The following is a 26757-nucleotide window of genomic DNA, read 5'->3' as shown; positions in this document are numbered from 1 at the left end:
TTTAATGTTGCCCTATGTTCATTTTACAAATGCAATTATATACTTTTTTAACTCTTCTGTTTAAGCGCTTTTACAAACTTTAAAGTAGCACTTTGAACGCTGTAACTTTATTGTATCGTATTTTAATTTTTTTTACAACTACCGTTTTAACTGTTATAGCTATTACTAAAATACCAATTGTTATGGTGACAATGTCAAGGTTATTTAGTACTTACCCTTCCAACTGTTTTGATTCGAGCGCCATTGTGTGTAAACGAAACGCGCGTCTGGCGTAATAAATTATAAGCCTGGTATCTTTGATGAGTATTGAACCAATAGAGATGGGGAAATATTTTGTATCAATAAAAATATATTTATACGAAGATGTAAAGATATTCTAAATAAATAGACCACTCGCCTGCTTCGACATTTCCCAAATCATTATACAGATGCATTTCTCTGTTTGGTAATTTTCTGAAAAAAGATGAGAGTATTTGACTATGTTTCCATATTGAATTGACTCATTTACAATTACAAAGTTAAATTACAAGGTTTTTTTTTTTTTTGTTATTTCTCTTCTTTTTCCATTTCATCAAATTAACAAGATATTAACTGCTCAGGTTATGAGAATGGGTTGTGCGTCTGCAAATATGTTTGCCCCGCCACATTCTGTATTTGCATGTCTCAGAACTCTGCAATGCATGGGTTGCTGTATATATATTTTTTTTACTGTTTTGAACATTTGCAATTTATTTCTCCATTGAACTGTTTTACATTTTATCATGGTGAGGCCCTTTATGCCTCGGAACGCGGTACAGGTTTTTCTCATTCTTGAAGGCCATACGGTGACCTATAGTTGCTAACATCTACGTCATTTGATTTCTGAGGGCAAGTTGTCGCATTCATGCATTGGTAATCATACCTATCTCCGTATTTTATATTTATAAACATTAACACAACAATTAATCTAGAGAACGGATAGATATCAATGTATTCTAATGTACTTATAGGGCTTTTATTAGCAGCCGTTGAATGACTTTATCTTTAATTTTTTGGTGTATGTGTTATTCAGTTTAAACAGTTATGTCATACAAACTCATTATCCTTACTAAAACAAGATCAAGATGCACACTATAGATTCATCCGTTAATGTCTGTGTAAATAGCATGTGAAAAGATAATGGATGTCGACTTCTAATAAAGTATGTTTAGAAAATTGTCATAAAAAGGCGTGCATTGAATAATAAATTTACCCCTGTCCTTTTGGTGTTGATTCATATACACTTTTGTTGCTGTTTTCTGTGAAGGAAATTAATTGATATATATTGTAAAATAAAGTAAAATTAAAATACATCATAGCTTTCCGTACCTATCATTTACCAGTGATCTTGATAAAAATAAAACAAATAGTCGAGAGTGAGTAAATAGTTTCGTGACGGTCAAAACTAAAAAAAATTAAATATTGAAATATTTCAAACAATTTGAAGTTCTCTCATTTCAAATTAATTCAAATTGATTTGTTATATAAATATAAAACCTAATTAAAGATACTAGGCATACAATTTGGTACACCAGACATTACAGACGTTCGTTTCGTTTACATAAGACTCATCATTCGCGTTCAGATCGAAACAGTTAGAAAGCCACATCAAGTACAAACTACCTCCATGATAAATATGTTGTTGTCCCCGCAGTTAAAGCCCCACACAACATTGTTTTTTTGTAAAAATCACATTACATAAACTGCTTGGTAAAGGGATTAGGTATTGACAATTCAGTTCACTTAACAAGGAAGAAATCCTGAATAATCATAGGTCTGTTCTATGTTCCTTTGGCATTTCAACCAAAGATGAAGTTCTAGATCTTCCTTCACTGTATTTGATACCTAAATTAGTTTTCTTACAAACAACGTTATATTGCTGGATGTTCTAAGTGCTCCACGAAACCTCTTTCTAAATTATTAACATCAATTTCATCAGTAATCAAACATAGGCTTTATAGTTATTGTGAAACTTCCTACTCTAGGTGCGGCATGAATGAGATGTGGATACTTAAAAATTCCAAAGATCTTTTAAAGTACATACAGTACAAGTCTCTTTCATTTTGCAATAGTATCAACACATTTATCTTTTCTATCCTTTACACAAGTATCCCCCTTTCCAAACTAAAAAACAAATTAAAAGAATTGTTTCTGCTTTGTTTCATAAAAAAGAATGGCCAACGTGGATTCAAGTATTTTTTCTAGGGAGGGATAAATATGACTATGAAAAAATAATCTGATTTATACAAATATTTCCATGAAACTAGCATTATCAAGATTCTTGATTTCTTGATTGACACATATTTGTTACGTTTGGAGGACGTGTTTTTCAAGAAACAATTGGCATTTCTATGGGATTCAATTGGGATTAAACCAGGAGTTCCTAGTGGTAAAGTTGAAATCATCCCTTCGAACATTTTACGGGCGCCATCATGAGTTGGTTGATCGTTATGGAATATCTGTTTCACAGATGACGACAGATATGTTTTAATTGTCGTTACCACAATCCCCGTCCTCTTTTCCCCAAAGGTGATCTACCGAACTAGATTTATCAATGGGTTTTACTTACATCAGCAACACGACAGGTGCCACATGTGGAGCAGGATCTGCTTACCCTTCTGGAGCACCTGAGATTATCCCCGGTTGGTGACGTTCGTGTTGCTTAGTCTTCAGTTTTCTATGTTGTGTTTAGTGTATTGTTGTTTTTTCTTTACGCCGTTTTTCGATTTTGCCATGTCATTGTCGGTTTGTTCTCGATTGACGAGTTTGATCATCCTTTTGGAATTTATCGCCTCTGTTGAACAGTACTAATTTTCAGATGAAAAAATTCCAAATAGTTTTTCCAAATACGGCTAAGGTTTACGTGTCTCACTGTGTTGAAGTGTTTTTGGTATTAAACATTTTGCACATCATGTCTACACAATCGGTTTATATAAAATTTGATTGTTGGTCTTACTGTGGCATTTCCAAATCATTATACACTTAGCTGACGAAGATAAAAAAAAACATAAAGACATCACGATGTCTGGTTGGTGGCATATTGTAAATGATATCGTTCAATATATTCTGCTAACTTGTTTTATATGATATCTTATGTTTAAATGCTTTTGACTACCAATATTGACTAATCATTTCATGGGTTTTGCCATAGTTTTATACATTTTCCTTGACAAGGATAACTGATAAGATTCAAGAAATAAACAATATGCAATGTTTTTAGTATACATGTTATACTTATTCAATTAAATTAATTTGTTTTTACAGATGTGTTGCTTCAAAGTATATATTTACCGTTTCTTCTGTTTATTTGACGCTTTCTTAATATGAAAATAACAACTCCGATAACAACTACAAAGATGAAAATAACACCTGCTCCGACCCCAGCACCAGTTATAACATAATTATCAGATGTATCAGATGTATCTTGCGAAATGGGTCCAGTTAACACTACAATAGAAAAAGAACTAATGTATACAAGCTTTTCGTTTAGGTTGAAAACTGCTACTTTGAACATTTTCCTTTTTTTAAACATGGCTTCATGTTTTGACGGCGTTCACTTGTTGGTGTTTGTAGTTATTTTTTCGTGCATCAAAAAAATGCAGAATCTGCATATGTTCCTTCAATAGGAGGACACAACAAGGAGTCTATTACTAGTATCTGATTTTGGTGGAAAAACGTCAACTTATTTTCTTTCGTCACCAAATGCTACAGTTTTAAATCGTTATATGTTTCTTAAAACACTTTTCATCTACAGAAATAATTTATGATTAGACAAATATGTGGATGTTGGATCATTGTTCATAACAAAGAAATACAAAGTATTTAACATTTATATGCGTACAAAGCCAATACTTAAAAGAGATGCATGCAACGCTGCGTATTTGCAAATGAAAAACAACCTGAAAAATTTCGTGCGTCCGAGCTTTATGACCAAGAGGGATATACAAGAATATTACTAATTCATCTAAGGTAACTTTGAGGGAGTTGGAACCTTCGTTTCTTTATGATTTCTTAATGTATCTACGTAGAATTTTAGAATATTACGTAATAGGTCCCAAAACTTTGACTACTGAGTTGTCAAAACATGAATTTAGAGATGAATATTTATTTTAACAAACTTTTATTTTGTATTCTTTAAGAGTTTGTCAGAGTTAATTAATGGAGCGAAAGAAAAATACAGGAATATTTGAATGCAACTAACGATACAATGTGACAAGATAAATAGATGAAGTCGACATTGTATACTAAGTATTTAAAAAGATCTTATACTTTCATGACAATACTTAGAAAGGAAAAAAAAAGTTACAGAGATTGCAAAATTGTAGCATAGTCTCATAAGAATTCGATTAAATATGATATCCTTTAACGGTTGAATAGTACATCTTTTTGTCCATAACAGTTAAGGAGTGCGATTGCTTATTATCTGAAATGAAAAGTCCGTTATGATGATCAATTTTGATTCTGAACTCTATAATATGCATGCTTCTTTACAGGAACAAATTGTTGACTAGATTTTAATATAAACCACTGAATTAAATCAATAGTATGGCGAATAATATCGATTCATATTAAATTCAATCATTACAACATATCGATGTGACTACCATTCAAATACTACAGGACAAGAACAGTAATAAATATTGTGACAGTCTTTTGTATACTGCTAGTGTCTTGCAATGGATATAGGAAATGTCGAATGTTTGATTTGATTATGTGGTGTTAATCTGTCTTTTTTTTAGTTTCTGCTATTTGATTTATGAGATTTGAACATCGGTGATCAATTGCTGCCTCTAATTTATCACAATTCAACTTACACATTACATTAATATTGTAAACTTTTTGCGAAGTCATATTTGTTTCAGGCAGTCCTGATGGTGTTAAAGTGTTCATTACATGGACAATGTAACTACCACTGTCGATTTGTTGTATATTCTTAATAATCAGAGATATTTCATTATAAATGAAGCTAGTATCATTCTCACGGGTCCACCATATACTTGTAGGAGATGGGTTAGCATCTATTGTTGGCGAGAGTGTAAGTGTGCTTCCTTCTTCAATGGTATAATCAGGAGAACCAGAAAGAACAGGCTTATCTGAAATGGTCAAAACAGTTTTCCAAGTATTGCGAATGTGAACGCTTTTTTTTTTATTTTGCCCTGTTGCATGTGTTGATGACGTTGTTTTTTATGAAATGTTACTCGGCGAACACATGCTGGTAGAATAGATTATGTAGTTGGTTTTTTTTCTCTTTTGAATTGTTAGAATTTTGTCATACCTTATATACATTTACATTTACGGTATATGTTTTGCTTATTGTTGAAGGCCGTACAATAGACTGGTTCATCTTGACGAATCCCCGATAAAATGTAGAATGTTGATTTGCTTCAATTAAATGAAATAAAGAAAGATATTTTTTTCCGTAATGTCACGATCATCGATGTCTAAATTATAAATGATAAGGAACTTTCCGTTTTGATTTTTTCCTTGGAGTTCGGTATTTTTGTAATTTTACTTTTTAATGGTGAGTCTATACTGATAGACGTTCAAATTGTGTATACTGATGAAAACGGTCTTGTTGATCTCATTATTTTCAATGCAATGATATCTATATATGACGGCATCAATTATATTCCGTGTTAGCACAGGAACGTGATAATGAGCTTGTGATATCCTTTGAGAAGAAACGTCCACCCCTTGTAGGCTTATACATAAGTACACCAGACGTGCATTTCGTTTAAATAAGAGGCATTCGAACTAAACAGCTAAACACAATCCGAAAAGCACTGAAAAACCTAATTCCAAAGGGTTAAATCCAAAGGTTGAACATTCTATGTTTGAATGCTACACAGGCAAATTGTGGCTCACGCAAATTCCACATGAATGTCACGTGCAATTCACGATAAAATTTCACATGAAAGTCACGTCAATTGAGCTTATACGTGAAACTCACGTGAAAATGTTCACCTGAATTTTACATGAAATAAAGATTTACATGAATCTCATGTTAAATTGTTAACGTGAAATTCACATGAACTTTACAATAATAACATTTGAAAATTAAGATATTATTTGAATACCTTTATTTTTAAAGTTCACGTGAATTTCACGGGTAAAAATCAATGTGATTTTCACGTGAAATTCACGTGAGTTTTACATTAGATTCACGTGAAACTCATGTGAAATCAATTCACGCGAGTGAAATTTCCCTGTGTACTACGTTATTTAAAACTAGAAACGATATGTCAACGTCATACATGTTAGTATAACATAATATTGTTTATTAAGAAAAATTTCCCTGGTAAACACTTTTGTACTATTTAACTACTTCGTATATTAGATTGTAGATTTTTACTCACATTGTACATTGACATAACACATTTTCTGTGAAGTTCTTTTCTGTGGAGGCATTCCTGATGGTGTTAATATGTTCATTGCATTAAAGATGTAGCTACCACTGGATTTCCTCTGTATGTTGCTGATTGTAAAATTTGTGTTATAATATCTAAAGTCGGGTTCACTTTGGCGACTCCACCATACAGACGTAAATTGTGGATTTGCATTAATTACAGGATATATTGCGAGACTACTTCCTTCTGTTATATCAATATCGTTGATCTCGGCGATTATTGACTGGTCTAAAACGATTAACTTTTAGACTAAATATACTTATGAAAACATCAATAAAATCAATATTATGATAACTTAAAAACAATGATCATTTCGGACCTTTCATAGAAATAATAAAAAAAAAAAAAAAAATCTATATATACATGTATATAATAGTGATCTAGGGCGCTGGACACATTTTAGACGGTTGTGCCACGATGTCTCAGATGCAGGGGTTCAAATCCCGCTGAGGGAAGAACAAAAATTTGATAACGCAAATTTGCAGATCTTAAATTGTTGGGCTAAATTTAAGACGAAGTATATATATCTAGATATATACTCAAAGCAGCACTAACCCACAAGAAACAGATGTAAGAAACAGATTATGACAACAATCATTTTGGTCGTGTTTATTCAAAATAAAGCATTATTTCTTTTCAAAACATGTGACAGTGGTTCGTATGAATCAAAGGATAAATCCACTTTAAAGATTTAAACATGTATAGTAAAATATTTCGTAATTTGCAACTACAAGTAGCTTTAATGTAGTATATAATAGCATAATCGATATAATAAGAACTCTTTATTGCATGTCTATGATTATCTTTATGTTCATTCTGATAGTCTCTGAGGGTATCACCAGCCCAGTAGTCAGTTATACTTCGGAACTAGCATAAAATACGAATTTTGTTTGCTCGGCTTTGTCTTTACTTTTTTGGCAATTTTTGTTTATAGATCTTCATCTTTTTAATAAACTTTGGATTTTCAAATATTTTGGCCTCGAGCATCACTGAAGAGACTTTGATTATCGAATTGCACATCTGGTGTAAAACAAAAATGATACCGTTTATGTTATTATCTAATGTAATATGACTGTATCAACTCCCTAACGCAAAGAGCTATCGATCAATTGCTCTTTGGACTTTTAACACTTACACTGTACATTTACATATAACATTTTCTTTGAAGTTCTATTCTGTGGTGACATTCCTGAGGGTGTTAAAATGTTCATTACATGACAGGTATAGTTTCCGCTTGAGTTTCTTTGTATATTTGTGATTGTAAGATTGCTGCCGTAATATATGAAGTCAGGTTCATTTTGACTAGTCCACCATAACAATGAAGGTTGTGGATTAGCATCAATAACAGGATATATTTTGAGATCATTTCCTTCTGTAACGTTATGATCTTGGATCTCTGAGATAACTGGCTGGTCTGAAATAATTCATTGTCAGATTGTTTAAATTCTTGAACACTTTTTTCAAATAAAAATTCATGATAACGAATACAATATCAATGCATCAATATGTATTTAATATTTTCGACATACAAATAATCGTTAGTTTTGTCGTCTGAATTGTTTTTTTTTTTCATTTGTCATTTCGGGGCCTTTTATAGCTGACTATGCGGTATGGGTTTAAATCATTGTTGAAGGCCGTACGGTGACCTATAGTTGTTACTTTCTGTGTCATTTGTTCTCTTGTGGAGAGTTGTCTCATTTGCAATCATTGTACATCTTCTTATTTTTATATTGAACTGGTTTTTTTTTTAAATCAGGGCAAAAAAATTAACAACATACAAAAACCATTACACTTACACTGTACATTCACATGAAACATTTTCTTTGAAGTCCTTTCCTGTGACGGCATTCCTGATGGTGTCAATATGTTCCGTACAAGAAAGGTGTGGTAACCACCGGATTTTCTCTGTATATTGCTGATTTTAAGATATGTACTATTATATCCGACTTCGGGTTCATTTTGACGACTCCACCAAAACAATATAGGTTGTGGATTAGCATCAATTATAGGAAATATTATCAGCTTATTTCCTTCTGTAATGTTATAATCTTCGATGTCTGAGATTTCTGGCTGGTCTGAAACAATTAAATATCAGACTGTTAAAAATCACGAACACACTTCTGAATATTAAATTAAGATTACAAATGTAAATCAATGATATTATTTTGGGGAAGGCAAACAATGTTATTGAAATAATAAAGTTTAAAAAAACATAATACAGTGACATTCAAAATTATAACATGAAGGACCAACGATACCATGACCAAAAGACAAAAATTAAACGACGAACTATTGTTCACTTCACAGGAACTGTATGTAGTTTGAGCACCAATAAAGCTGGTGTTCCAGAAAGCATAGAATGGTCTGCTATTCCTGCTTTTTAAGTTATAGCCATTATAATTATCATTTAATATTAGTTTTAGATTTTTTAGATTTACCTGTTCTATAAATTCAGTGAGCGTACTGTCCATTAAATCAAAAGACAAAAAATAGTTGTCTTTCGATCAAATGTAGCATAACATCTTTGTGAGAAAAAATAAACAAATGCACGAGAGCAAACAAGGGTTATGTTCTTCTCATATATTTTATGACGGTATAATACTAAACCCCTAACAGGAGGGATTGTGCCTGATATTCATATGATGAAGACATAATCTTTCAATCAGTTTAATTGAGGTCTGGAGCTGGCATGTCAGTAACTGCTAGTAGTCTGTTGTTATTTATGTATTATTGTCATTTCGTTTATTTTCTTTTGTTTCCTATTCTGACATCGGACTCTTATACTGAGTTTTACTGTGCGTACTGTTGTGCGTTTGTTTTTACTACATTGGCTAGAGGTATAGGGGGAGGGTTGAGATCTCAAAAAACATGTTTAACCCCGCCGCATTTTTGCGCCTGTCCCAAGTCAGGAGCCTCTGGCCTTTGTTAGTCTTGTATCATTTTTTAATTTTAGTTTCCTGTGTATAATTTGGAGTTTAGTATAACGTCCATTATCACTGAACTAGTATACATATTTGTTTAGGGGCCAGCTGAAGGACGCTTCCGGGTGCGGGAGTTTCTCGCTGCATTAAAGACCCATTGGTGGCCTTCGGCTGTTGTCTGCTCTATGGTCGGGTCGTTGTCACTTTCACACATACCCCATTTCCATTCTCAATTTTAAGGATAAAGGCCTTTTTCCAATAAACTCATCAAAGATACCAGGTTTATAATTTTGTACGCCAGTCTACCAAAAAATTATCAGTGACTCTCGAATAAAAAAAAAGTGTTTATGTTTATAAGACATTTTTCTTGTTTCTTCGGCTTGCAATTTAGTACAAATGTTCATTATGGTATGCAATGTAACACATATATGCCAAAGCAAGATTTTGATACAAATTTAGGGTTCAATGAACACGAAAATAAGATATTGCGAGTGGAGAATTGTGGCATATTCTTATTCATTTGTTTTGTAGTGTTTTGACAATCGTGGTAGTTTGCTATCTTAGTGATATATACTCAAAATTCCGACGTTGGAAAGGTAATAGGGATATCATTTGCTGATTGACTGTTATTTTCTTTATGCATCATCATTCAGTAATCAGTGATTTGATACTGAAATGATTTTTTTTTTCCAAACTTCTTCATTGATAGATTTCGAAAATATTAATAAATTAAGGTTCCAACTTCCTCAGGCAAAGTAACCATAGCTGAATTCTTTTGATATCCCTTTTGGTCATAAAGCACATAACATTTCTACGTATTTATTCATTCCTTTTCATATGCTTGAGATTACGCATCCTCAATTAAAACAAATCAGAAAAGCGTTTCGGACAAAATGTATAAAGTATCAATTTCATATCTATATTTATTTCAGTATTTTATTTTTGTCAGAAAATGTTTAACGTATTTTATGTCAAAAAAGTATGGAAAACACATGTTTTGATTGAAGTCAATACATATTTCTCAATTTGTCAATGTATTCGACATACAAGTACTGTGGCTGTACTTATTAAAGACACAGTACTGTTCACCTTCAAATCCAATACTGAGGACATGGAATATATTTGTTACTTTTTCAATTTATTTAGGGAAAACATTATTCTATTATTAAGCGTGTCAAATATTGCAGTTGTTGTTTGTTAATTATCAGTTTGTTATTATCGATTAACAAATGCATGCTGTTGATAAACACAGACCTTGTTTGATAAAATCTTTCTTTTGAGTTATAAAAATCTAATTTAAATCAAGTTTTTGGTTTTATATGAATTTAAGATTAAAAATTTTTTTACTTTGTACCATTGTATTATCAAATAAATCATTCTGATAACAGGTAACAGACGTCTTTTATTATTTTTAAAAGTTCGATACACATTTGATCAACTGCATTATACATAATACAACGAAATGCTGATTTGGTGAAGTACTCATATACCTATATACGATACCTAAAACTCAACGTCAAAATGGTATTAGCTGTTCTTACTTTTGTCACACATTTTTAATGACAAGAGCGCCACTTTCTTAATCTGGATATAGATACGTTAGACTGTTGTAAGGATTAAACAACAAGTTAGCTCAGAGAGAAACATTTGTCCGCGAGCTTCTGAAAAATTGTTTTTCTGTAGAGATAATGTATTAAGGTAAATTAACTGTACTGTTTATCCCCATTTAGTACTAAAAGACAAATTGAAAGAGTTGGTTTGGTTTTGTTTCATAAAAAAGAATGGTCAACGTAGATACAAGTATCCTGTCCTTTGGAGGGATAAATTTTACTTACAAAAATATCACTCCAATTCAAACAAAAAAATCTCTGAAAATGACATCATATTTCATTTCTTGTAATACTCAGACTGATTTTATAAGTACCAAATATTTGTTTTTTTCCTATTTTTAACTTGGCTATTGAACTGATATAGTAAAAAAATTATAAAGGAATTTTAACGAAATTTATTTTTTTTATTTGTAATAGGCAACAGGTTCGGGACACCTGTTTTTTATTTTTATTTTCAAAAAGCATCTTATAAAACCTATCATTTCATATTTTATTTCAAAATTCCATCTGATAGATTTCTTTCTATTCACAAAAAAAGTGTTTTTATGAATAATCTATACAATTTTGTGCAAAATTGTAAAACTAGTGACCGTACTGTTTATTTCATTTTTGAACAGAGCATGTTAAATTTACATTTTGACAAAGTATAAAAAAATATTTTTGGGGGAAAATGTCAGTAATGATCCACCTTTATGTTACTAGTTAACCAGGTTGTTCAATTACAAATGTTTCGACTGGCACAGTCGTATAAACAAATATTCATATTAGTGAAAGGTCGAGTTATCGGCGTGTTTAAGTAAGTTTATTAAGCTGTATACTTACATTGTACATCTAGTTGTTTCCTAATAATATCAGAGGTCCCAATCAAATTCATGGCAGAACATGAATACTGTCCGCTAACACTCCTTAAGACAGTTGTTATATTAAGAAATTTACCACTTATGGGAGCGCTTAAATCAGTCCAGTTATACGTAATATCAACTGCAGGGTTCGCATCATCTATTACACATGATAACTCGATGTTTTGTTGTCCTTCGTACAAAATGTATGGGTTGTAGCTTGGTTCTATGTGCACTGAAGGCCGGTCTAAAAAATATAATAATCTTTTACAGTTTGTTCCCGTTGTATGTTTGTTACAGTCTAGTGATACGTTTCTAAAGTTTGATTATGGAGAATAATATAATTCGATATTCTAGGGTTTTGCTTCCTGTCAAGATTTCCCTGGTAGGAGAATGATTCTTGCAGAGAAGCTATTAAACAGATTCTTTTTATAGTAAAGTTGAAGTTGCTCTTCAAAAATGTTACCGATCCTATCGTATACTGGTTTACAGTTTTGCAAAATATGTGCAACAGACGACAACGGGTATGTTCCCTTTTTTCAAGTTTAAAGTCATGATAACATTCATCTTTCATCTGCTTTTCTCTCCTGTTTCTTCTTGGGAATTTGTTTAATTGCTTGAAACAAAACAAAAAACATTTTTGTTGAATTATATTTCAGATTGCTTTTTCACTAACCATTCGGATAGTATGAAATGAGGTAAATTTTAATTACATGTCCCAATGAAAGGAATATTTTTAAATGCAACTATATGGGATATCAAACTGAATTCGTAAAAGTTAATGCAGTTATATATACTATATACCCGTCAATAACTTGTGATATGAGAGCCAGATTTTATGTTTCTGGTTTTAAAAATGCATAGACAGTTTATGGTATGAATTAACCGGTTTAGAATATCCATATAATGAATACAAAACAGTGTTTATTTAGTTAAAATGCTATCAAAAGTAAAGAGTGTGGTATGATTGCCAATGTTTTTTTTATCAAAAGGCGGAAAGACAATAGTGTTAAAGCCAAAAGTGTATTAAATAGGTAAATAAACGATTACCCAATTCAATACAATTATTTAACCCGACGCCGTTTTGACCCATTGAATATTTCACCCTTAAACCTCTTTGAGGCAAATCTTCTAAAACATTTCAGTAGCCTTTACGATCATGAACAACAGTAAACAATGTTTTATACATGTTATATATTTGTTTTCCTGGTATATCTGTCTGATATACATTTATTATATATCTTTGCTTTTTAATGAATACTCACATTGTACATTGACATCAAACATCTTCTGTGAAGTTCTTCTCTGCGATGACAGTCCTGATGGTGATAAAATGTTCATTGCATGACAAGTATAAGTATCGCTGTCATTCCTGTGAATGTTGCTAATCTTAAGATTTCTATAGTTAAATCTAAAGCCGGTCTCATTCTGCCGAGTCCACCATATCAATGTTGGGTTAGGATTACCGACAACATTACAGGTTAGTGTTAAGGTGTTTCCTTCTGTTATGTTATAATCAGGAATTGGTGCAATCAGAGGTTCATCTGGAATAAAAATAACACTTTATAAATACCGTGCGTCCGCTGCTCTTTTTTGGAATTACCTTCGTCAGGAACGATTGAAATCTAAACATATAAAACAGGGATGAATAAAGATTCTTGGTCGTCGCTTTACATATAACATGTTCTTCTTCCGTTTTATATCTATTTTGTATAAGTGAATTTTTTGTGATCATAGCAAACGACTGATATTTTGAAACAATATTTTAAAAATTTATCATAAAATTAAATCAACAAATCATAAGTCACATGAAAATAGACAACACCGTGGCAAACGGATCAAAAGATGAAAAGACAGACAATAATACAATACACACAAAAACAAAGATTAAACAAAACAAAGCAACCCAATTCACAAAAAAAAATAATAAAACCCCTCTGAAGGTACCAGATTGACTAGTAGTATCCGTTGAATTGCTTATTGCTAATAAAATTCCAATGAAAAATCAATTTCATTAATGTTATAATCGAGGAAACGAAGCTACAATTTGATGTTACCAACAGAGCCACAATTATTTGATGATAGGACATCATTTATATACTAGTATCAGAAAGTGAACAATAGCAGCGTCTATTCGTGTGATATCCGGGGACAACCCTGACCCTAAAGCGTGATGACGTTTGTAAAATTGTTTATAGATTAATTCAATTCTCGGTTTGATAGTTTTCTTATATGCAGCAACATCTTTCAAGAAAATTATGATAATAAAAATGCAATCAATTGAATATCGTAACAGCTGGGATATATATTTTCCACTGTTTCCATATGCAGTAGGAACTACAATTTTACTACACAGAAATGGACAGTTCACAATGGAAAAATCAAATCTATCTTGTACATATTATCAACTGAAGTTTTTGCATCACCTATTACACATGATAATACTATGTTCCGTTGTCCTTCGTACAAAATATTTGGTTTATAGCTAGGTTCAATGTGCACGGAAGGCCGGTCTTAAAAAGATCTGATAATCTTACAGTAAGATCCAGTTTTTTTGCCTTAAACGATTGCTAAAGTCTTATGATATCTTTCAAATATATGCTTATGAAGATCATTTGATATTCCAGGGGTTTGCTCTAATTTTTTAAGTTTTCCTTGGTAAAGGGTTGTTGTTTGCAGGGAACCTATTGAATAGAGGATTCGTTATGGTAAAGTTGAAGACGCTCTTCAAAAATGTAACCGAGGTCATAATCTGGTTGGCTGTTATGGAATATATGTGCCACAAACGACTAGGAGTATGTTCTAAATTTTTAAGTCACGATCATGTCCACCTATTACATTTAATGACATCATCGAATTATACTTATCAGACACTTAATGAGAAGGAACTGCTACGTCTTCCGGAAAACCAGAATTCCTCCTCCTTTTTCCTCTTTTTTCTTTTTCTAGTGAGATCGTGTTGCTTAATATCGTTTGTTTTTTTGTTCCTCTCTTTATTTCTAATTCTTTTAACAATGGTTCTGTCAATGATTTTGCTTGCCTCAAAATTATAATGGTCTCATATCAACCGGTCAAATTATACTCCAGTTGACAGCATACGACGAGTAAAGTCCGTTTTGCAATGAAGGCGTTACACTATATTGTTCAATTATTGTCAAATAAAATTTAAAGATGATCACCCATTCATTAATTTTGCAATGCGTAAAACATATCATCTGGGGGGTCTTCTCAATAATGAAAGAAAACATGAAATCAAGTACTAAAGCTTTTACCAAAAGAAACAATAGTTTTAATTAAAGTCATAAATAACTAAATGAAGTAATATATATTATTTACTCGTCAGTAAACATGTGACATCAAAGCCAGATTCTAGGTTTCTGATTTAAAACAATTTATACAGTTTTTCTAGGGTAGGAATTAACCGGTTTATAGATATCGAATTTGCAGCTCATCCTGTAACAGGTGCGCATTAGCTATTACAGAGTGGCTTATATGAAAGAAGTATACGACGTCAGTGTAGATTTTTTTATGTGCATCGTTATTATAGGCATCTTTTGTTGTGCAAGCATTCCTCACCATGTGATTCCAAGGATAAATCCAAAAGGAACTTTCACAGCCAAGAAGATGTTTATGTGAAATGCACAATATATTTTCTTCAGAATACATTGTTATATAGAAAAGTCTTCAGCAGATGATAAGGACTAGTTTAAAAATATAAACACTAAATATCACAATCACCAAATAAACGATGGTGCTACAGTTTAAATTTTAGTTTAACAATTTTAAATGAAATTAAATATCATTAACTGGTAGACTATTGGTGGTATAAGAAAGTTTTAATTGAGCTGAATAATGAAATATTGGAGAAAAACAACTACATCAAGGTATTGCAACAGGTATTTCATTCATAGATTTTTTTAAAACCGTTTCCAAAAAAGAAATATCGTTTATATGAATTTTTTTCTATTTCACCTAATGTGACCTACCGAATTAGATTTATCACTTACATAAGCAACACGACGGGTGCCACATGTGGAGCAAGATTTGCTTACCCTTCTGGAGCACCTGAGATCACCCCAAGTTTTTGGTGGAGTTCGTAATGCTCAGTCTTTTGTTTTTCTTTGTTGTATTTTATGTACTATTGTTTGTGTGTTGGTCTTTTCTTTTTTAGCCATGGCGTTGTCAGTTTATTTTCGACTTATGACTTTGAACGTCCCTTTGGTAACCTTCGCCTCTCTTAATGGAAAATGGTTCTGTACATATATAGTCCTAGTTTTGTCATAAGTACACGATCGCTTTCTTTACTCTTTATTAAAAGATATTATTAATTAATATGTTTTTATAATGAAACCATAGCCGTTATCTTGCCTTTTTACCTTTGTCTCAGTCACTGTCCAAGAACCTAACGTTTTGTGAGCTGAAGTGAATTATCACTAAACATCAAATGCTAATCATTACCCAAATAATACCTTACCGGGTTTCTTGAATCAAAGTTTGACAACAAGTGAGGAGTCAGCAATTCTATATTTTGTTTTAGAGGAGGGATATCGATATCTGGTTTGGAATGGAGAAAAAGTGATATCAAGAATACAAAACAGTGTTTGTTTATAATGTTACCAAATAAGAAATAAGAAGATGTGGTACAATTGCCAATAAGACAACTATCCACCAGAGCCTAATTTACTTAAATAAGCAAAAATTTGTCACCGTCCGACCTTTTACTTCGAGCAAAATCCATACTGTATAGTCAGGTATAAAAGGCCCTGAAAGAATGTCTTTATGTCACAAAAATAGATATAAGAAATCAATGATACAATTTTCTTTTGTATGGTGAGCTCGTGTTGCTGAACTTTTTCTTCTGTTGTGTTTCGTTGACTGTTTTTTTTTGTCGATTTCCCTTTTTGAACTGTCGGGTTTACTTTGACATATAATTTTTTATTGGCTCTTTGGCATGCTTTGGGTTTGTTTTAAGCCAAAAAACAATAATTTAAAGCCAAAAGTCTGTTTAGACTGGCAAATAAACGATTCACCGTATCATTATAATTATTTTGTTTAAATGTTAAAGCCGTTTTGACTCCTCGAACAGTTCATCTAAATCATCAATGAAACTCAAAGTTTAAAACATTTCATTAGCATTCAAGATGATGAGTAGCAGTAAACAATGTTCCTTTTATATACCATATTTCCTCGTTTTTCTGTTTTATATGCATTCATTTCATATCTTTGCTTTTTTATTTATACTTACACTGTACATTAACTTCAAACATATTTTGTGAAGTTCTTATCTGTTGTGACATTCCTGATGGTGTTAAAATGTTCATTGCATGACACGTATAACTATCGCTGACATTTCTGTGAATGTTGCTTATCGTTAGATTTGTATTGTTAAATATGAAGCCGGGTTCATTCTGGCGAGTCCACCATATTAATGTTGGGTCTGGATTACTTACAACATTACAGGTTATTGCTAGGGTGTTTCCTTCTGTTATGTTAATATCAGGAATTTGTGCAATCAGAGGTTTGTCTGAAATGAAAAATACACTAATTTATAAATCTCGTGCATCAGAAGAGCTTTTCTGGATTCATTTTTATCAGGAACGCTCAAACCTGATCATTTGAAAGCCAGGGATGCATAAAGTCTGTTGTTTATCGATTAACATATAACATACTCGTTTTTAAGTTTTTATTAATGACTATAATAACAGGAAGAGGCTGTATTATTTATACTATTTAAACATCTATAACAAAAAACAAGGACAAAAGGAGATTAGATAGCAATACAAAAACACCGTGATCAAAGGATCAAAAGATGAAAAAAAGCCAACAAAACAATACACAGAAAACCAAGGATTAAACTAAACTAACAACCCCTCCCCCTAGAGAAGATGCACATGGGAAAACACATACCCTCCCCCCTCCCGTTAAGGAAGTGTTATTTCTTCCAAAAATATCTTTACATTGCATATTGCATATAAATTCCAATGAAAAGTCATTTCTGTGATTTCATAATTGAGGAAAAGAAGAAGAAATTTTATGCTATTAACAGAGTCACAATTTGAATATTTCAGTGAGAGAACATCATCTGTATAGCCAAACGCAAACAATGTTAGCTTCTAATCGTGACATATCTGGAAACGCCTCTGATCGTAACAGTTAGCCAAATCATTATTGGGTTTGTGAAACTTTTTAGAGATAAATTCAACATAACTATTACGAACTTTCGGTTTAAAAGCTTCAATGTTAGTAGCAACGTCTTTCAGGAAAATATCTTGCCTATCGTACCAAATATGAGATATATTTTCCATACGCAGTAGTCGCTAGAATTTTACTTTACAGAAATGGAAAGTTCACAATGAGAAAATCAGATAATATTGAATGATTGGTTGCTGCTTGCTTAACACTTATCTTTGAGTAAACGTAAAGTTTATTTCTTAGCCGGTTGTCTGTGATAGTGGGAAAATGTCCGTCAGGATGTGAAACATCTTTACTGTATTCATGATATTCCTAATTTTAGTGTGAATGGGATTGATGTGATGAAAATTGCCACCAAATTTCAAATTAGTCGGTCATAGGACATCATCTATAAAGTGGAAAGTAAATCAAGAAGATATATATTGTATAAGCTATTGTATAAGTCTGTTTGATACGATTGATGAAACAAGTCAGTGAGAACAAAAGAGTAGCAAAGTGGGTTCCCATAGGAATTCAGATTGTCTGTTAATCAAACGTGGAAAAATGTTTTCAACAAATATTAAAAATCTCAATGATTTCCATTCGAGATCTTTTTGTGTAAAATGGTTATGAACAAAACGTTATTGTCTCTTCTAAAACAAGAAATGTGTATCTACGTTGGCCAAGTTAGTTTATTTCTTTTTGATATGTATGTAAATTCGAAATGAGGATTATTTATTTTCTAAACATACTAAAGCAGTCTTATTCAAATATATATTTATATTAGTGTGAAATTTTTAAATTTTTGTTTGGAATGTTTTTGACCAAAATGCTATTTTCCCTTCTTAAAAAAGAACTACGTTGGCCATTTTTTTCTTTAATATGTCTGTGAGTTTAAAATGAGGATTTATTTATTAAATTAACATACTAAAGCAGTGATATTCAAATTTATTTTAGTGTGAACTTTTTTAAATTGACGCATTATGAAAACATACACAAAATGTCAACTGTTCGTTTAAGTTACAAATAATGCATACTTTAAGATGTTTCTTGTCGAATAACATACCGAGCGGTGACATGTTTGATCAAATAAATGAACTCATCATAGATACCAGGATTGAAATTTTATATTTACGTCACACGCGCGTTTCGTCTACAAAAGACTCATCAGTGACGCTTGAATCAAAAAATATTAAAAAGGCCAAATAAAGTACGAAGTTGAAGAACATTGAGGACCAAAAATTCCTAAAAGTTTTGCCAAATACAGCAAAAGACCGACAGTAGGGAGGTGTGTTATATGACAAGAAACACCTTAAAATATGCATTATCTGACTTATATACCCTCAAAAAATATTATTTTCTCCAAAGAATTGCATGATTTGCATCCTATTTTACCGACCACACTAAAGTGAAAAATAAAAATAAAATAAACTTTATGAAATGAGATGCTTTGGGGTTTTTTTCATGACATTTTTATCATTTTCATCGCGGGAAAGCAGATTATTTTTTCAACAATTAACAAACTATTCAGAATAATTGTTTTCTCTGTTTAGTCTTGCAAGACATTTTTTTTAAACTGAGATCAGGAATAAATATTATGCTTCAACCACCCCACCCTATTATAAAGTACGTGGCAGTTATCCTATAGAAAATAAGAACATTTGGTCATTTGTTCATATGATAGACGTAAAAAGTTAAAAACTGACACGAAGAAAACACGAACTTATGATACATGTACAGGTAACACAAAAAAAGAATATTCATAGGTTAAAGTAGTATATTCAATACAGTGTGAATCAAAATGTTCGAAAGTTAAAATGTGTGGTAAATTTTTGGTATTTCAGTCTAATAAACGGAGGAAAGGATTGTTTCTGCTTTAACCCTATCAAAGACGGGAAATTAAAAAGTAAAACCCCAATTGGCAACAACACACGATAACTATAAAAAGAATTAAATGTTAAAGTAAATTATAGTTTGTATCTTAATCAGAAAAAAAAGACCTTACATAGGTCATTATTGTATGCCTTGAAGCAAATTTCATTGAAACTTGGTATCTTCCGGGTTGATTCTTCAAAAGAAAGACCTACCGTTCTGAAAGAAAATAACACCATAGGTATATAAGTGATTTTAAACTGTGTTCCTCTGTATTATTACCCACGCAAAATATTGTCTTCTCATTGTTTGGCTATGAGGGATCCACAAATTCGCGGACACATCCGGTCGGAAATTGGACGTTACATTCGATTACTCGTGTATGGTGAAGCCACGCGCTGTATGTTAAAGAACCCTTGCAACAATTCTGACTGGTATATCGGTGGCATGTGCAAGGCAAAATGTATGTCCCTAACTAACAAATCCTTATTTTCAACTTGCATTCCAAATCTCTCGCCTTCCATCCCTGTTGTCCTACCTTACAGAACCTACTTTTTTGTATTCATTGTTAATTTGTTTCTCGAACTGAATATTCACGAAATAATTGTCTTAAGTCGTTAATAAAATCAAATATTTGTTTTCATAATTAAAGTTAAATAATTAAGATGACATATTCAAGTTCATATCTGAAACTTTCAAAATTCAAACATTATGTATACCTACATAAAATATCAATACTTTTCATTGATGAGTTTAAACTTTGTCCCTCTACGTTTACAGCTGTGCAGTAAATTATCTTTCCATGGTCAGTAATATCACCAACATATAATAGAACACTTGACGATATTAATGTTTCACATCCAGAACTACATATGTCAGGCTGAGCAGTAGCTTTATCAGTAATGTTGGTACCAGACAGATACCACTGTATCCTTGCCGACGGCCTACCGGCATCCGTTGTACATGTGAATCGCTGATTTGAACCGGATACTACTTGTATTGGGTTATCATCACTGGGAGTTGCCGTTAAATTTACTTTTGTTATCGGAACTGAGAATAAACGGAAAAAAATATGATGAACATAACTATAAGACATTGGTTGGACAGGACAAGATTTAATTGACATGATATACGTTAATGTTCGATGTAAAAACGTAATTGGATACTCGTCAATTAATAAATTAGTACATTAAAAAGATATTTCTAATTTTATTTTCTCATCTTTACTCTTGCTCCTTATATAAAATGTGAAGACTTACATCTCACGAACAAAGCAAATTTTAGTACATTTGCATAGAAAGTACTAAAAATCTGCATTAAACGTTCTTAAAATTGTCTTAAAAACATTAAATCTCCATTGATTTTTCTTTAAAATTGATACGTTAAACCTTTTGATTGATTTTAATAATCATAGGAATACTGACTTTGATTTTGATGTATCATCTAATTTTTTACATATAAGATATTCAAAATGTCGAAAAACAACGAATAAGGATTATGAACGCGACGGCATCACGCTTATTTCCACACTTTGTGGTATTGTTTTCACCTAAAACACTACTTGCTTCGGACGCATGAAATTGATAAATTGTGTTTTTCATTCTTTATAGCACTAGGTCGATAATGCTGCTGGTGGCCAATCAGTCCGCGAGGGTATCACCAGCTCAGTTGTCAGTACCGAAGTACTGACATGATTTAGAAAAACACTTTCTAAATTTGTCCAATTATATATTTAGAAATTAATAAGAAACTAAGGTTTCAACTCCCTTAAGGAAAGTTCACCTCAATTTAATTTGGATGTTATTTTCGTGTCATTTTTGTTCATATAGCTCTGCAACTGTTTCGGTTCTTATACATCCTTGGCTTTCAAATATTCGACTTTGAGGGTTCCTGGTGATGGTAAATCATAAAAGCGCTCCGGACGCATGAAATTTATAAAGTGTTGTTTTAAATTTTTTAACTGGTCTGTGACCTTTTTTTTCACCAAAAAATGGAAGTTTATCGGTCAACAACGTATCAATTTTTAAGAAAATTCTATGCATTGTGTTAAAAGATAAGAGTTTTTAAAGATATTTTTGCATAATTCTTGAAACAAAGTACACATGTTTCTTATGATGTGGTAGTTTAAAACACATATTAAATGACGTTTCACTGAACATGGAAATTCGATATTTTGAGCGTTGAATGGGGTCACATGGAAACATATTCTTGTTTTCAATTACTACTGTCTGATTAAAGAAATGAGCAAATTTTCAGAAAAAGGTTGTTGCACACTATATACTTTAAATTGAAATATGTATAGGGATGCAACTGAGTCGTCCATGTGTACAATACATGTAAACATATAAGCCTTAATTCCTGTGACCTTTCATTTAAGTACCACTGTATCCTAGATCTAAAATAACTTCAATTCAATGTTAGACATGAATATCATTTATTATTCTGGTTATAAGCATTATTTGCATAATTTTTCATTAAATTAAAGCATGTTTTTGTCCCCGGACTCCTCTCTCGATCCGACAGGAAAATACTTGCTAAAGTTTGTCGATTGTTTGGCTGTGCGGGATGTAACAAATTTGCAGCAACGTCCATTCGGAATTTGGACGTTACATCCGATGACTCGTGTAGGGTGAATGCCACTGTCTCTGTATGTTAATGAACACATGAAACATTGTTTACGGGTCCGTCGGTGCTCTGTTGCAAGGCAAACTTTTTGTCTCTATCAAACAAAGGTAGCACTCCACAGTTAGGTGTGTAGTTTCGCATTTTGGCCCCTGTGGATTTTTCAAATATGAGAGCTAGTGTGCAATAAAATTCATTTTTGGATAGCTGAAGATTAATTTAGCCTTCATAATTGTTTTCTTCTAATTTTTTGTCGCACGAACTTTGTGTATAAATTTTACGAAAATATTAGGCCAAAGACACCCAATTTTTATTTGATCATTTGGTAGGTTAATGTCAACAGTTTCAGAAAAGGTATCACTCATAGGCATTGAAATTCTAGTTTAAACCAAATTTTGGGGTAATGTGACATTTTCATGCCCCTTTTTGCAATATTTTATAATAAATAAGTGCAGAATGTTGCCATGGATACACAAAAAAGGAATTATTTTTCACCATTTTAACTTTTGAAAATTACATCTATGGAAGATACTAATTACATACATATGCACTTGTATGTCACAAACAGTTGGCTTAATGTATTAGAAAGCCAGGAAAAGAAGATGATGAAACATTATGTGGTTCAATTTTAATTTTATTTTCTAATTGTGGAGTGCTACCAAAAACTTATTTTCAGCAGGCATTCCCAATGTCCCGTGATTAATTCCGGTTTGCCTGCTTTTGGGAATCTACCAATTGTATTCATTGTTAATTGGATAAACTGAATATTTATGTAGCAATTGACTTTGGGCGTTAAGCAAGCAGCAATCAATCATTCAATAGTATCTTGTATTCAAATTTGAGTTTAAATACTTAAGAAGACATATTCAAATTTATCTCAGTACGAACTTTCAAAATTTAAACATATGTATACCTACACAAAATATCAATACTTTTCATTGATGAGTTTAAACTTTGTCCCTCTACATTTACAGCTGTGCAGTAAATTATCTTTCCATTGTCAGTAATATCACCAACGTATAATAGAACACTTGACGATATTACTGTGTCACATCCAGAACTACATATCCCAGTCTGAGCAGTTGCTGCATCAGTAATGTCGGTACCAGACAGATACCACTGTATCCTTGCCGACGGCCTACCAGCATCCGTTGTACATGTGAATCGCTGATATGAACCGGATACTACTTGTATTGGGTTCTCATCACTGGGGGTTGCTGTTAAATTTACTTTTGTTATCGGAACTGAGAATAAACGGAAAAATAAATACAATTAACTTCGCTAAAAGATTTTATTTTTTTTTTTGGCTGCAACTCATATAAAAACAAAAATAAGACGATGTGGTATGATTCCCAATAAGACAACTCTCCTACTGAGAACCAATTGACATACAAACAAACAAATATAGGTCACTGCACAGCCTTCAACAATGAGCAAAACCCATAGCGCATAGTAAGCTAAGAAAGGCACCGAAATGACAATTGTAATACATTTCAAACAATAAAACTAACGATCTGATTTATACAAAAAACAATTAACGAAAAACAAATATAATATACAGCAACAAACGACAACCAATGAATTACTGGCTCCTAACTTGGACCAGGAACATACAGAATGTTGCGGGGTTAAACATGTTTGACCTTGGTGTCTTAATACAACATTAGAACAAACTATAAAAAGCAGATGAAAAGGGTTTAACTCACCAGATTGTTATGAAACACAAAATAAAACCTCACAAAATCACAAAAGACACATAGTTCAGATATTGGTGTATTCGCCGTTACTGAAAGCTAGATCAAAGACAATAACAACAAATAAAAAATCATGTGTCTAACTGAAAAATCAAAATCTAAGAAAGAACAGTTATAAATTTCGATAGTATATTTAAAACATTCTTGGTTATTTAACGAACAATATCATCAAGATAACTTGATATATTAACTTGAAACAAAGTACACATGTTCCTTATGATGTGTAGTTTGAAACACATATTGAATGACGTTTCACTGAACATGGAAATTCGATATTTTGAGCGTTGAATGGGGTCACATGGATACATATTCTTGTTTTCAATTACTACTGTCTGATTAAAGAAATAAGTAAATTTTCTGAAAAAGGTTGTTGCACACTATATACTTTAAATTGAAATATGTATAGGGATGCAACTGAGTCGTCCATGTGTACAATACGTGTAAACATATAAGCCTTAATTCCTGTGACCTTTCATTTAAATACCACTGTATCCTAGATCTAAAATAACTTCAATTCAATGTTAGACATGAATATCATTTATTATTCTGGTTATAAGCATTATTTGCATAATTTTTCATAAAAGTAAAGCATGTTTTTGTCCCCGGACTCCTCTCTCGATCCGGCAGGAAAACACTTGCTAAAGTTTGTCGATTGTTTGGCTGTGCGGGATGTACAAATTTGCAGCAACGTCCGTTCGAAATTTGGACGTTACATCCGATGACTCGTGTAGGGTGAATGCCACTGTCTTTGTATGTTAAAGAACACACGAATCATTGTTTACGGGTCCGTCGGTGCCCTGTTGCAAGGCAAACTTTTTGTCTCTATCAAACAAAACCTTATTTTCAGCAGGCATTCCCAATGTACCGTGATTAATTCAGGTTGGCCTGTTTTTGAGAATCTACCAATAGTATTCATTGTTAATTTGATAAACTGAATATTTATGAAACAATTGACTTTGGGCGTTAAGCAAGCAGTAATCAATCATTCAATAGTATCTTGTTTTCAAATTTGAGTTTAAATACTTAAGAAGACATATTCAAATTTATATCAGTACGAACTTTCAAAATTTAAACATATGTATACCTACACAAAATATCAATACTTTTCATTGATGAGTTTAAACTTTGTCCCTCTACATTTACAGCTGTGCAGTAAATTATCTTTCCATTGTCAGTAATATCACCAACGTATAATAGAACACTTGACGATATTACTGTGTCACATCCAGAACTACATATCCCAGTCTGAGCAGTTGCTTCATCAGTAATGTCGGTACCAGACAGATACCACTGTATCCTTGCCGACGGCCTACCAGCATCCGTTGTACATGTGAATTGCTGATTTGAACCGGATAATACTTGTATTGGGTTCTCATCACTGGGGTTTGCTTTTAAATTTACTTTTGTTATCGGAACTGAGAATAAACGGAAAAATAAATGCAATTAACTTCGCTATAAGATTTTTTTTTTGGCTGCAACTCATATAAATACGAAAATAAGGCGATGTGGTATGATTGCCAATAAGACAATTTACTAATGAGAACCAATTGACATACAAGGAAACAAATATAGGTCACCGCACGGCCTTCAACAATGAGCAAAACCCATAACGCATAGTAAGCTATAAAAGGCACCGAAATGACAACTGTAAAACATTTCAAACAATAAAACTAACGACCTGATTTATATAAAAAAACAATTAACGAAAAACAAATATAATATACAGCAAAAAACGACAACCACTGAACCACTGGCTCCTAACTTGGTACAGGAACATACAGAATGTTGCGGGGTTAAACATGTTGGACCTGGGTGTCTTAATACAACATTACAACAAACTATAAAAATCAGATGAAAAGAGTTTAACTCATTAGATCGATATGAAACACAAAATAAAACCTCACAAAATCACAAAAGACACAAAGTACAGATATTAGTGTATTTGCCGTTACTGAAAGCTAGATCAAAGCCAATAACAACGAATAAAAAATCATGTGTCTAACTGAAAAATCAAAATCTAAGAAAGAACAGTTATAAATTTCGATAGTATATTTAAAACATTCTTGATTATTTAACGAACAATATCATCAAGATAACGGTAAAAGAGAGGCAACAGATACCAAAGGGACATTCAAACTGACAACGCCACGGTGACAAAAAAGAAAGAAAAAGACAAACAACAGCATACAAAACACAACATAGAACACCAAATACTGAGCAACACGAACCCCACCAAAAGGTTGGGGTGATTATAGGTGCTCTGAAAGGGTAATTGTTGTTAAATTTATTTAGACGGGTCTTTACTGGCCATAAACGTGATTCATAAGAATACAGGAACAAGTCTCCTGTTAAAGGAGCGCAATAAGTGTCCACAGGAATTCCAACAACCTCTCAATACACTGTATTGCCGAAACGTAAATAAATGTTGTCAATCATGTTATTACACCTCCAGTAAATATATCTAGCATATTTACATATCTCATTAGAAAAGAAGGCTTTATATTAGTTGCAGCAAATAAATTTACAATCAGATTTTTCAAACG

General features: G+C 32.2%; 1 protein-coding gene across 1 annotated transcript; it reads right to left on the bottom strand.

Moving 5' to 3' along the window:
- Window positions 1-15: 15 nt before the first annotated feature.
- LOC127712342 (B-cell receptor CD22-like) lies at window positions 16-25536 on the bottom strand. Its single transcript, XM_052218710.1, has 11 exons — window positions 25303-25536; window positions 17041-17319; window positions 13061-13339; window positions 11779-12042; window positions 8222-8500; window positions 7561-7839; window positions 6375-6653; window positions 4833-5111; window positions 3310-3465; window positions 1232-1277; window positions 16-453 (listed from the first exon to the last, which is right to left on the bottom strand). The coding sequence occupies exons 1-11, from the start codon at window positions 25322-25324 to the stop codon at window positions 354-356; spliced, it is 2262 nt and encodes a 753-aa protein (XP_052074670.1). The 5' UTR covers window positions 25325-25536; the 3' UTR covers window positions 16-353.
- Between the last annotated feature and the right edge of the window lie 1221 nt (window positions 25537-26757).

Source organism: Mytilus californianus, unplaced genomic scaffold (genome assembly GCF_021869535.1).
Source record: "Mytilus californianus isolate M0D057914Y unplaced genomic scaffold, xbMytCali1.0.p SCAF_8, whole genome shotgun sequence".
In the NCBI taxonomy this organism is placed as follows: domain Eukaryota; kingdom Metazoa; phylum Mollusca; class Bivalvia; order Mytilida; family Mytilidae; genus Mytilus; species Mytilus californianus.
The sequence above is the reverse complement of the archived record's forward strand: the minus strand, read 5'-3'. Positions and strand labels throughout refer to the sequence as shown.

Coding starts and splice junctions, on each gene's coding strand:
- LOC127712342 (XM_052218710.1), bottom strand. CDS start 25,324: ATGAAAAGTATTGATATTTTGT. Junction 8,501..11,778: donor GAAACAACTAGATGTACAAT/GTAAGTATACAG, acceptor TAATTGTTTCAG/ACCAGCCAGAAATCTCAGAC. Junction 454..1,231: donor TCAACACCAAAAGGACAGGG/GTAAATTTATTA, acceptor ATCTTTTTTCAG/AAAATTACCAAACAGAGAAA.